This window comes from Gossypium hirsutum, chromosome D01 (genome assembly GCF_007990345.1).
Source record: "Gossypium hirsutum isolate 1008001.06 chromosome D01, Gossypium_hirsutum_v2.1, whole genome shotgun sequence".
Taxonomy (NCBI): Eukaryota; Viridiplantae; Streptophyta; class Magnoliopsida; order Malvales; family Malvaceae; genus Gossypium; species Gossypium hirsutum.
The window spans coordinates 4,475,625-4,487,848 of NC_053437.1; the positions used below are offsets into that span (position 1 = coordinate 4,475,625).

The 12,224-nt window shown below is 36.6% G+C and overlaps 1 protein-coding gene and 1 non-coding gene across 2 annotated transcripts; one reads left to right on the top strand and one right to left on the bottom strand.

The window, feature by feature from the left end:
• Positions 1–839: 839 nt before the first annotated feature.
• On the top strand, positions 840–3,356 carry LOC107890091 (uncharacterized). The gene is made up of 3 exons (XM_041087848.1): positions 840–1,824; positions 2,005–2,870; positions 2,970–3,356. The coding sequence occupies exons 1-3, from the start codon at positions 840–842 to the stop codon at positions 3,354–3,356; spliced, it is 2,238 nt and encodes a 745-aa protein (XP_040943782.1).
• On the bottom strand, positions 1,200–1,306 carry LOC121214331 (small nucleolar RNA R71). The gene has a single exon (XR_005909914.1). It is a non-coding gene; the product is annotated as a small nucleolar RNA R71 (small nucleolar RNA).
• Positions 3,357–12,224: the final 8,868 nt, after the last annotated feature.

Consider the following 12,224-nt stretch of genomic DNA (forward strand, 5'->3'; position numbering starts at 1 on the left):
CGCCATTGAGAAGCGTTGATCTAGCATAAGACTATCTCACAGAAGCGATTGTTAGCTAGAGTCAGGTTCCATCAAATCGTAAGTCTAAATCATTGGAGCTGGTGGTCGTAGGCTTCCTCTTCCACTATAACTGGCTTATTTGGTTTGGGAAGGATCATCTAAAAGCCGAGGATTGAACCCAAGGCGGAACGAGACAACTGGAGGCTGGAATCTCCCATAAGAATTTTCTTTCTCTAACTTTATTTTTAATTTCTCGAATTTTCAATTCAATATTCTTAATTCTGTTTTTATTTTATTTTTCGTTTCTAGATCCAACAATTTAATTCTGCTATTGTTTTTATTTTTTTAGGAACGCAGGTTGTCTTGGGCAAGACTCTGCCTGGGATATCACGGAACAAGATATTTTGCAAGTCCAGTCCCTGAGGATTTGACCCTACTTCCTTTTTACTATTCTTTTCATTATTTATTAGGGATAGGATATTTTTGGTGCTTTCAACGACCGCATCAAATTTTGGCGCCGTTGCCGGGGACTGGCAACGTACTAATCTTGTTTTTTGTTTCTTATGACCAGATCTGCTCCAGGTACTCTTGCGTTCGATTCAGAAATTGAGAAGACTGCTAGAGCCAATCGCAAGGAGACAAAGTTACGAAAAAAGCAGTCAGCGGTGGTTGGAACTCAAAGTAATCCACTGCCAGAAATTGAAGTCGACGACGAAGCTAAGTCTAGGGTTAACGAAAATCCTACTCGAACACTTGAAAGTGAAAAAGTAGAAGTCGACTCACCAGAAGAAGTGCTTAACGCTAGGGTTAACGAAAACCCAAATTTAGCACACGAACCAATGGCTCAAACAATTCGGCAACTGGCCGAAGCTCCGACAGAACAACCACCATTGTGCATCGCGTATCCTACTATGGATACTGATTTTGAGTTGAAGTCAGGTTTAATCCAGTTATTGCCAACTTTTCGTGGGTTACAAAATGAAAATCCCCACAAGCATCTGAAAGAATTTCATATGGTTTGTCTTAGTATGAAACCTGAGGGGGTAACTGAGGATCAGATTAAATTACGTGCTTTCCCTTTCTCCCTAGCAGATTCTGCTAAGGAATGGTTATTTTATTTACCCCCTGGATCTATTACAACTTGGGCTGATCTATCTCGTTTGTTTCTGAACAGGTTTTTTCCAGCATCTCGAGCAGCTGAGCTAAGAAGAGAGATCGTTGGAATAAGGCAAAAAGAAGCTGAGTCCTTTTATGATTATTGGGAGCAGTTTAAGAAGTTGTGTGCAAGCTGTCCACAACATGGTATAACGGAGCAATCTCTCCTCCAATACTTTTATGAAGGTTTGAAGCCTATAGATATGAATATGGTAGACGCTGCTAGTGGAGGAGCATTGGTCAACATGACTCCCCAACAAGCGAGAGACTTGATCTCCACGATGGCTGCAAATTCTCAGCAGTTCCGAGCCAATACTGAACCTCCTAGAAGGGTTCACCAGCTAAGTAATTCAACCTTAGAGGATAAAGTTGATAAACTTACTAATATGATGAACTCTCTTATTGCAGAAAAAGCAAAGACAGCTCGGTTATGCGGAATATGTGCTACACCTGATCATGCAACTGATGCTTGTCCTAGTTTGTATGATGATACCACAACCCATCTGGATGCTGTGGGAAATTTCCCTGGGCCGCCACAAAGGCAATATGACCCCTACGCTAATACCTACAACCCAGGGTGGAGGGACCATCCTAACTTAAGTTATGGGGCTAATCTACGAAATAACCAGCCATACCAAAATCGGTTTCCGCAACAGTCGCAAGGTTCAGGTAATTTTCTAGAAACCATGGTCAATAAGTTAGCAGCTAATGTTCTTGATTTTCAGCAGCAAAATCTTAATTTCTAAAAGGAGATGAAGGATTTCCAATAGAAAACCGAGGCGTCTATCAAAGAGTTGACCACATCGATCGAGAAATTAAACTCTCAAGGGAAGCTGCCGTCATAAACAGAACCAAACCCTAGACAAAATGCAAATGTAGTGACGTTACGAAGCGAAAAGGTACTGGAATCGATTCCTGACAGGAATCTTGCCCAAGAAATTGCCCAGGAAAAACCCAAGAAAGACGAACAGGTCCGACCGAAGCCTCCATTGCCTAAAATTCAACCTCCATTTCCCGAACGATTCAACCAGTGTCGAAGAGGTAAAGAGGACAAGGAAATCCTTGAAACATTTAGGAATGTCGAGATCAATATTCCGCTGTTGGACGCCATCAAGAAAATACCACGGTATGCTAAATTTCTTAAAGACCTTTGCACCAACAAGCGAAAATTAACAGGTAATGAAAGGGTGAATGTTGGTAAGAATGTATCCGCAGTGTTACAACGAAAAATGCCGGCAAAATGCAAGGATAGAGGCATGTTTGCAATACCATGCAAAATAGGCCATCTAGGAATTAAGAAGGCTATGTGTGATCTAGGGGCTTCGATAAATGTAATGCCATATTCTATTTATGAATCACTTAACGCGGGTTTTTTGACAAAAACATGTGTTATCATTCAATTGGCGGACAGGTCTGTTGTTCATCCAGAAGGAGTCCTTGAGGATGTTCTGGTAAAAGTTAACGAGCTTATTTTCCCTGCAGATTTTTATGTGATCAAAAAGGAGGAGGATAGCACTCCTGGATCTTCAGATTTCCTGCTGGGTCGACCGTTCCTTAGTACAGCTAGTACTAAAATTGATGTTCGAAGTGGAACTCTCACGATGGAGTTTGATGGGGAGATCGTAAAGTTTAATGTCTACGACGCCATTAGCCATCCAAGCGAAATCTTGAGCGTAAATCGTATCGATATAATTGACTCTTTGGTGGAAGAAAATTTTCATTCAATTTATGGAGATAATTCTGAACTTGATGAAATTGAATTTGTTAATGAGTTATTATCTCCAAATACTAAACTGTTACCTTCTATTATACAGGAACCAGAGTTGGAGTTAGAACCCACAGGAAAGGCAAGGAAATTAGACATTCAAGAGTTAAAAGAAATTCGCAATGATGCCTACGAGAATGCTCGCATTTATAAAGACAAGACAAAGTTGTTTCACGATAAGAGAATAGCTCAGAAGCATTTTTCGGTAGGACAAAAAGTTTTACTTTATAACTCCGTGTTAAAGTTATTCTCGGGTAAGGTTCGATCACGATGGCAAGGACATTTTATTGTTACTAAAGTGTTCACACATGGAGCGATTGAAATAGAGAGTGAAGAATCTGGAAAGCGGTTCGTAGTCAATGGCCAGCGGTTGAAGCCATTTTATGAGAATTTTCAAGCCTACACGGTTAAGAAAATCTATTTGGAACCACCATAGAACCAATAACGGCGTCGAGCTAACGACGTTAAACAAGCGCTTGTTGGGAGGCAACCTAATTTTTATTTTATTTATTATTATTTTTCTTTACTTTATTTATTACTTTATTTTATTATTTATTACTTATTTAGATATTAATCAATTTTTCTTCTTTTGCTTAGAAAAAAATGAAGCAAACCGTTAAGCAACACTTAAAGCGCATTAATGCCTGACTTGAAACCTTTGGCCAGCAACTGACCAAGCTCATTGCCATCATTTGTGATCACATGAGGAGTTTTTCTAAACTTTTCTACCTATTTATTTCTTTTCGTCCACATTGAGGACAATGTGCTTTCAGTAGGGGGGAGGTACTCTTCGTTATTACTATCATTTTCTGCTGTGATTTTGGTTATTGTTGTTGTTGCTGTGATTATTTTTGGCTGGTGTTGCTGCTTGAGGCTTTATTTTGTCCATATTTATTTTTTTGGAATCTCCTGCCTCTTTTCATGCCCAAGATTTTTACCAAGAATTGCCTGCTGTTTGATCTACAAGCATGATTCTTGTTTTCTGAGAAAATTACGAATTTTTCATAATTGATGCCATCTCCACTGTTTTATTTTTATTAGAGTAAAAATAATTTTGATTCATAAAGTTAACTTTATCTTGCTTTTCGTAAAATTGATCAAGTTTAAATACAAAGTAGACACTTAATATGTTTGCATGGTAAAATATGTTGATGACTATTAAGGTAATTACTAAAACTTATTTTTGACACTTGATTATTATTATTTTTTCTCTAAAGTCCTCAAAAAAAAGTTATTATTAATGTCATTTAATGTTTCCGTGGTTATGAGTGCAGCTTAAAAACGTGACTGACTGAGTAACCGGGGTAGGGTGCTTGGGTTGTCATCCTATTTCGCGTCAAAAGGTTGTGTGACGTGTTAGATAAAACTCCGCTAACCGGAATTAATCTTTAAGAACATGTTGGGCTGAGTAACCGGGGTGGGGTGCTTGGCTGTCATCTCTCTTCGTGTCAAAAGGTTCGATGTGTTCTTAAGAAAAAATTATAATAAATTAGGAGTCTGCTGGGCTGAGTAACCGGGGTGGGGTGCTTGGCTGTCATCTCTCTTCGCGTCAAAAGGTTCAATATATTCCTAAAGTAAAAAAAAAAGAAAAAATAATAATTTGGGGACTAAGGGAGGAAACAAATAGGGTGTCTTGGTAGGTTTGGTAATTTACCTAATTTTCATTAAATAATTCAAGTTGATTCTAATTTTTGCGTGTATTAATTGGAAATCTTTTTCTGTTTTACTTAAAGCAAGCTTAGGGTTCTCTTTATTTTTCATATGCATTTTTGACTGATTTTTATAAAACTTTGGAGTTGTATTTCTTTTATGGCAGAATCTAACTTTCACAGTACATAGGAACCATACTTGAGGGCAAGCATGGGCTAAGTAGGGGGATTTGATAACACTCTAGAATAACGTATTTTTATGTATTAATTATGTATTTATTCTGAGTATGATCCTGCTAATTTGAGCTATTTATGATCTTTTATCTCATAGGGACTAAGTTTGAGGCAAAAGTGAAATTAAGGGCCAAAAGCGTGAATTTAGAGATAAAATGGGCCAATGTGCGACACAAGGAAAAGTTGGTGCCAAAAGTGCAAGCATGGAGGACACAAGGGTTGAAATGAAAAAAGAAGAGATTTTATTTTATTAAACTCTATTTTAATTATATTAGGATAATTAATATTGAGATAATTATTAAGGATTATTTTTAGGATTTTATTTTATCTTTATTTATCTTCAATTAAATGTATTTATCTTTTAGGAATTTAAGTAGAATTAGAATATCTCCCCTAGCACTATAAATAGGGGGTGAAATGACTCAAAAGGGGATCTCATCTTTTTCTTTTTCTGTAAACACTCTCTCCCCAAAAGTCTAGGCTTTTGTTCTTTTCATATTTCCTTTCAATAAAATCTTTATTTTATTTTATTTATTTTCTTTTCTACCACAACCATGAGCCACTAAACCCATCTAGCCGAAGGTTGTCAAAAATCCCCAAAAAGGTTCTTGAGGCTTAGAATCCGTACTTAGCCTTCTTGCTGAGTATTCATCGTTTCTCCGCACTACGGGGCTGACGCTTTCGTCCAAGTCCCTTAAGAAGTAAGTTTTTCAACATATGCAAAGGCGGCCGCTTTGTATGTTTTGAGAAGGTTGCACAGTCGGTTCGTTATCTTACTGCGTCAGAGGTTGGCGAGCCCAAGAGACAAAATGGCGTGGGATTCGCCATTGAGAAGCGTTGATTTAGCATAAGACGATCTCACAGAAGCGATTGTTAGCTAGAGTCAAGTTCCATCAAATCGTAAGTCTAAATCATTGGAGCTGGTGGTCGTAGGCGTCCTCTTCCACTATAACTGGCTTATTTGGTTTGGGAAGGATCATCTAAAAGCCGAGGATTGAACCCAAGGCGGAACGAGACAACTGGAGGCTGGAATCTCCCATAAGAATTTTCTTTCTCTTAACTTTATTTTTAATTTCTCGAATTTTCAATTCAATATTCTTAATTCTGTTTTTATTTTATTTTTCGTTTCTAGATCCAACAATTTAATTCTGCTATTGTTTTTATTTTTTCAGGAACGCAGGTTGTCTTGGGCAAGACTCTGCCTGGGATATCACGGAACAAGATATTTTGCAAGTCCAGTCCCTGAGGATTTGACCCTACTTCCCTTTTACTATTCTTTTCATTATTTATTAGGGATAGGATATTTTTGGTGCTTTCAACGACCGCATCACATATTAATCATTATGAGTAATGTTGTGACAATTACATAATAATCCAAGAAACATACTCATAACGGGTCAGTCCAATATGTTGTTCTCTAACACACATATTCATGCATCGATTCTGACATTCCATATCAATGACAACTCTTTATCATCAATCAACTACATGTTAGTCTTAATGCATTATCGTTGTCCTATCCAACAATAATACTTGACTAAGGAACTTTAAGAATAATCATATTATTCTCAGGATATTATTATAAAACAATTTATTTATACACACAGAAAAGAAACTGAAATAATAAATGTAATGTCTTATATTAATAAACATGATAAATCAAGTATGTTATTACAACCATCTCATGATTGATCTTTGGGCATACTCTAACAACTGTGTCTGTTAGGATTATATAGAGGATACCTCTGTGTGGATATTGGAATGCCAGCTAAGCTTATATGCTTAATTATGCATTATGTCACCATTTCATCTATACAGGTGATATAGAATGGTGGATTGATTGAGGAGTTTAAACCTATATGGGGTGTTAGACACGGAGACTTGCTTTCACCATATTTGTTTGTTGGGATCTAGTGCTTTTAGTATAGTATTTTCATCTGAGTATTCTTGTATTTTTCGAAAAAATTGGTTTGATAAAATATTCATTAATTACAGTAATACCCTTTTTATATTGTTCTCAATATTTTGCACACAAAGAAAAATGGAACAAAATGTTGGTTCACTAATTATCTAACGTCTAACTAGTACTAAGCGATATTGCATAAATGGATCATAAATGAAAAGACAACTTATACTTGTAGATAAACCTAAATATGTCCTTAGTCTAATAAAAAAATGAGAAAACTGATTAAAAGACTAATATGTCGTCTATCAAGTTGAATTGGAAAGATGTTTTGTCTTGAGTATCGAGACAGATGACTTTTAAAAGATAAAAACATAAATACGATTGATTAGATTGACAATACATCTAACAAGACCCAAGTAGAATAGATCTTATATCCGTTTATGGATATATTCATTGTGATGTTCACAGTATGGCATACCTTAATTCTGAATGGATGATGGACTATGGATGATGGACTATGTATGCATGACTCGTATATTTTTATGTAAGTAAGCCTAAATTCGAATAGATAAGGAACTGAAAGCTGGTGCGTTGAGTATACGACTTCTGCAATATGTAGTATCATTTACAATAGTGGAATTCATAACCCAACTAATGGGTAAATGATATTCTTTCATTGACATTACATGATAGATGAAAGCAAACATGAATAGGATTCGTTTGTCTTTGTGATAAATGACTTTATTTCTTTTTAATAGTAATTGAATTTTCACGAAAAATATAATTATTACCATGAGATAAAATAAGATCATATTGGGAGAACAAATTTATCTTAAAGAGATTAAATATATTCTATGAAGGTAACACATTTATGAAAATATCATTGGACGAACATTTATTAAGCAGCTTTCGTAATGGTATGTAATCAGAGAAAACTTAGTCACAATATTATAGTGGAATGACTTCGTGACTAAATAAGTTTATAATTAAAAAGTATAAAACAACTTAATTATAAATTATTTAAGTTCTAATTATATATGTCCAATTGGTCCCTCTCTTAGCTCGTTGAAATTAGAAATAAATTGGACATAGAATCAAATAAAAAAATGAATGGAAATGATGAAATTAGAGAAATTAGTTGCATTCACAAATGAATGTATTTTCTCACTAAGTGTAGAAATGACTTGAGAATTAATTTAATTTAATTAATTATAATTAAATAATTGAAGTTCAAAAGTGAAATTAAATTAGTTAGTCATTGTGAATCCGTTGAAAATATGAAATATATTTTCTCATAAATTCATTTACAGTAAAGTTGTCATAACTTTAATGCAATTAAAATTGTGTTGAGAAAATTATTTAATTGAGAAAATTTACAAAAAATTATTTAATTGAGAAAATTAATTTAGTTAATTTAATTTAATTAATATTTATTTTGAAAAATAGAAAATAAATATTAGATTGAATTAAATTATAAAGTACTGAATCAAAAGTACAATAAGTACATATAATTGGATTTGATACACGAGAGATACAAAACCACTTATAATATATGAAAGGGACTACAATTCTAGTATTTTTAACTAGGGTGTGCCGCCCACCCCTACTCTACTTAGAGGGTAGGAGTGTGTTTTCTATTAAGGTAATATTATTTGATTAAACCTTATTCAACTAGTATTCTTCTATCTTTCCATATAAATAGATGACGTGAGTTGACTTAAAAAATACACTTCATCGTTACTATGCTAGAAAATAGTGGTAATTTATTTACTTAGAATAGATTTTATTTTTCTAGAAATTACAATCTTTATCAATTTTTATTGAGAAAATTACTTTCCTACTGAAAGTAATAATATCATTTCTTGTGTTGCGTTTAGCGACGCAAATTAGGGGCACGAGAGTAGTGAAGAAGGTCATTCGATTGAAAGCCAGAATTGACTCGAATCTATCTCGCATAAAGTATAATACTTTTGATAAAAAATTTATTGCTGTAAATATCACAAACCGATCTGCTATAACTGTAAACCGTTTTTTTCATCCTCTTTTCAAATTTGAGTTTATTTTCATGAAATACTCATTAATTTTTCTAGATCTACTCTCAAAATTTTGGCCCAACCTTCTTCGATTTCCACTTTGCACTGTTAGATCGAAACCAAAACTCCAAGTATGGTGTACCCACGTCTAGAGGCAACTTTCCACCATTTGGATTTGCAAAAACTCCCCATAAAGAACCTTAACCTAAGCTTGGTTGAACCTCCACGATGATGGTTCGTTTCGAGTTGGTAGGTGTGTGCTTACATTTGAGAGAAAGGAAGAACCCTATAATTTTTAAGGGTCCATCAAACGAGGCTTGTTGATTACAAATCATTTACTTTAAACCTTAAAAAAAAATCAAATAAATAACAAATATCTACAAAAACACATATTCTAGCAAAAAGAAAATGGTGGGAAGAAGAAAAGAAAATGAACATATTTTATATGGGTTCATCAGATGTGTATTTCAAATTCCTCAAATCTAACATTGAATCCAACAAAAAGAAAAAAAGAAAAAAAGAACTTGAAAACAATATCCAAAAACACACGACTAAGATTTGTAAATACATGCAGTCCCTTTTAATATGAGAGGTTTCGTTTTCATGTCATTTTTTGAAGTTAGGATCTGCTGCAACGGTGAAAAGGAAGAAAATGGTAGGGAAAAGAGATAACATATGAACGAATGAATATTTTTAAAAGTTGTTAAGAAATGGCTTAAAATTGGTAGTGGATTGTTGTTGTTGGTAGTGGGTTGTTGGTGGTAGTGGATTAGTGGATGGTTGTTGGTGTCCATTTTCAACCACAAATCTTTGCCAAAGTTTTGGACAATTATGTCCTTGAACTCTCTTATAAATAGAGAGGTTCATTAGCCATATTGATCATCCCAAACCAAGAGAGAGCAAAGCTTGTTCTTTGAAAGCTAGGATTTTAGCTTTCGGGTTTTCTATAGGGGTTGAGAGTTGTGAGGTTCTCGGGTTGTGTCTTGAGTGTAAAACACTTGTAATCTTCATCTTGTTATAGTGAAATTTCTTTTCGCCTCTGCCCGTGGACGTAGGCATTAAAGCCGAACCACGTAAATCCTTGTGTTCACTTTATTTTTTGTTCCGGTCAATTTACTTGTAGTCATATCGGAGTTCTCGAATCGACCCTTTCAGCAACAAATTGGTACCAGAGCGTAGTTGAAGGAGTGATAATATTTTCTGAATTGCCCTGTGACTGCAGCTTTGTCTGATCTTTCACATCAGGAAGAAAATATTATCATTCATTCAAAGGTTCCAAATTATGGCTACAAGTGTTTCATCGACTAAGTATGATGTCGAGAAATTTACCGGGAAAAATAGTTTCAGTTTATGGCGCATCAAGATGCGGGCAGTGCTGGTTCAACAAGGATTGCTAAAAGCATTGTCTGGTAAAGATAAATTACCAAGCACGCTTTCGGAAGAGCAAAAGGATGACATGCTAGAAAGAGCACATAGTGCTATTCTGCTATGTCTAGGAGATGAAGTGCTACGAGAAGTAGCGGATGAGAAAACCGCGTCCGGTTTGTGGCTCCGGTTAGAGAGCAAGTACATGACGAAGTCATTGACGAACCGGCTCTACCTCAAGCAAAGACTCTATGCCCTGAAGATGGAGGAAGGTACACCTGTTTCCCAGCACCTGGATAAATTCAATTCCATTATCATGGATTTGAATAATATCGATAACAAAATCGATGATGAGGACCAAGCAATAATTGTTTTGTGTTCTTTGCCTCCCTCGTATGAGAATTTTGTTGATACAATGATGTACGGTCGTGATGACCTGACTCTAGAGGAGGTGAAAAATGCCTTAAGTTCCAGTGAGTTGAGGAAGAAAATCACTGGTAAGGTGGTCGAAAACAATGAAGGCGAAGGCTTGGTTGCTCGAGGAAGATCCAAGGCAAAGGGTGGAAGTTCAAGTAAAAGCCATCCTAGATCGCAGTCCAAGAAGAGAATACAGTGCTACTACTGTAAGAAGTACGGGCACATGAAGGTAGATTGTCCGAAAAGGAAGGAGAAATCAGAATCACAGGAGCAACAAAATGATCGTGCGAATGTAGCTGATGCAGATTCTTCAAGTGATGCCGAGATCGTTCTTGCAGTATCCGACTCTTACGCTGGTGGGAGATGGATTCTTGATACGGGAGCTACATTTCATATAAGTACTTCGAAAGATGCATTCTCAACATACGAGAAGCATTCTGGTTCAGTACTAATGGGAAATGACCACGCATGTCAAGTCATGGGGATTGGCACAGTTCGTATAAAGATGTTTGACGGTATTGTTAGAACTCTAACTGATGTTCGGCACATTCCAGAAATGAAGAAAAATTTGATCTCTTTGAGTACGTTGGACAAGAAAGGCTTTCGGTACTCTGCTGAAGGTGGAGTTCTCAAGGTATTCTCGGGTGCTTTGACTGTGATACGTGGTAATTTGGAGCGGGGCCTTTACTTCCTCGATGGTTCCTCGGTTACAGGTGTTGCGGGAGTGTCATCATCAGATGATATAGATTCTGACACCATGAAGTTATGGCATATGCGGCTCGGGCATATGAGCGAGAGAGGCTTATCGGTGCTAAGCAAACGAGGATTATTGTCTGGGCAGTGTACAGGAAAGTTGAATTTCTGTGAGCACTGCGTCTTCGGTAAGCAGACTCGGGTAAAGTTCAGCACTGGGATTCACAAGACAAAAGGCACAGTGGATTACTTCCATTCTGACCTTTGGGGGCCTTCTCCGACAATTTCTAAAGGTGGTTACAGATATCTGCTTACCTTTATCGATGATTACTCGAGAAAGGTTTGGGTGTATTTTCTGAAGAGCAAGTATGAGGTTCTCATCAACTTCAAGCAATTTAAAGCTTTGATCGAAAATCAAACAGGAAAGAAGATCAAGCGATTCCGGACGGATAATGGCTTGGAGTTTTGCTCAGGTGAATTCAATGAGTTCTGCAAAAATGAAGGAATAGTGAGACACCGCACTGTTCGTCGAACACCACAACAAAATGGAGTTGCAGAACGCATGAATAGAACTCTCTTGGAGCGAGCTCGTTGCATGCGATCAAATGCTGGGCTCGGTGAAGAATTTTGGGCTGAAGCTGTTAATACTGCTTGTTATTTGGTTAACAGATCTCCGTCAACAGCTATTGAGCTGAAGACTCCTGAGGAAGTATGGTCTGGTTCTCCTGCTGATTACTCTGGTTTAAGAGTGTTTGGCTGCCCTGCGTATGCTCATGTAAATGAGGGAAAACTCAAACCGAGGGCGAAGAAATGCATATTTCTTGGATACGGCCAAGGGGTGAAAGGATACAGGTTGTGGTGTCCTGATCCGGTTTCGTCCAAGTTCATCATCAGCAGAGATGTGACTTTTGATGAGTCATCCATGCTTCGATCCACCACAAATTCCCGGGAAAAGGAGGAGTCAGATAGAATGGGAGATCACGGTGTTGAGAAGCAGGTGGAGTGTC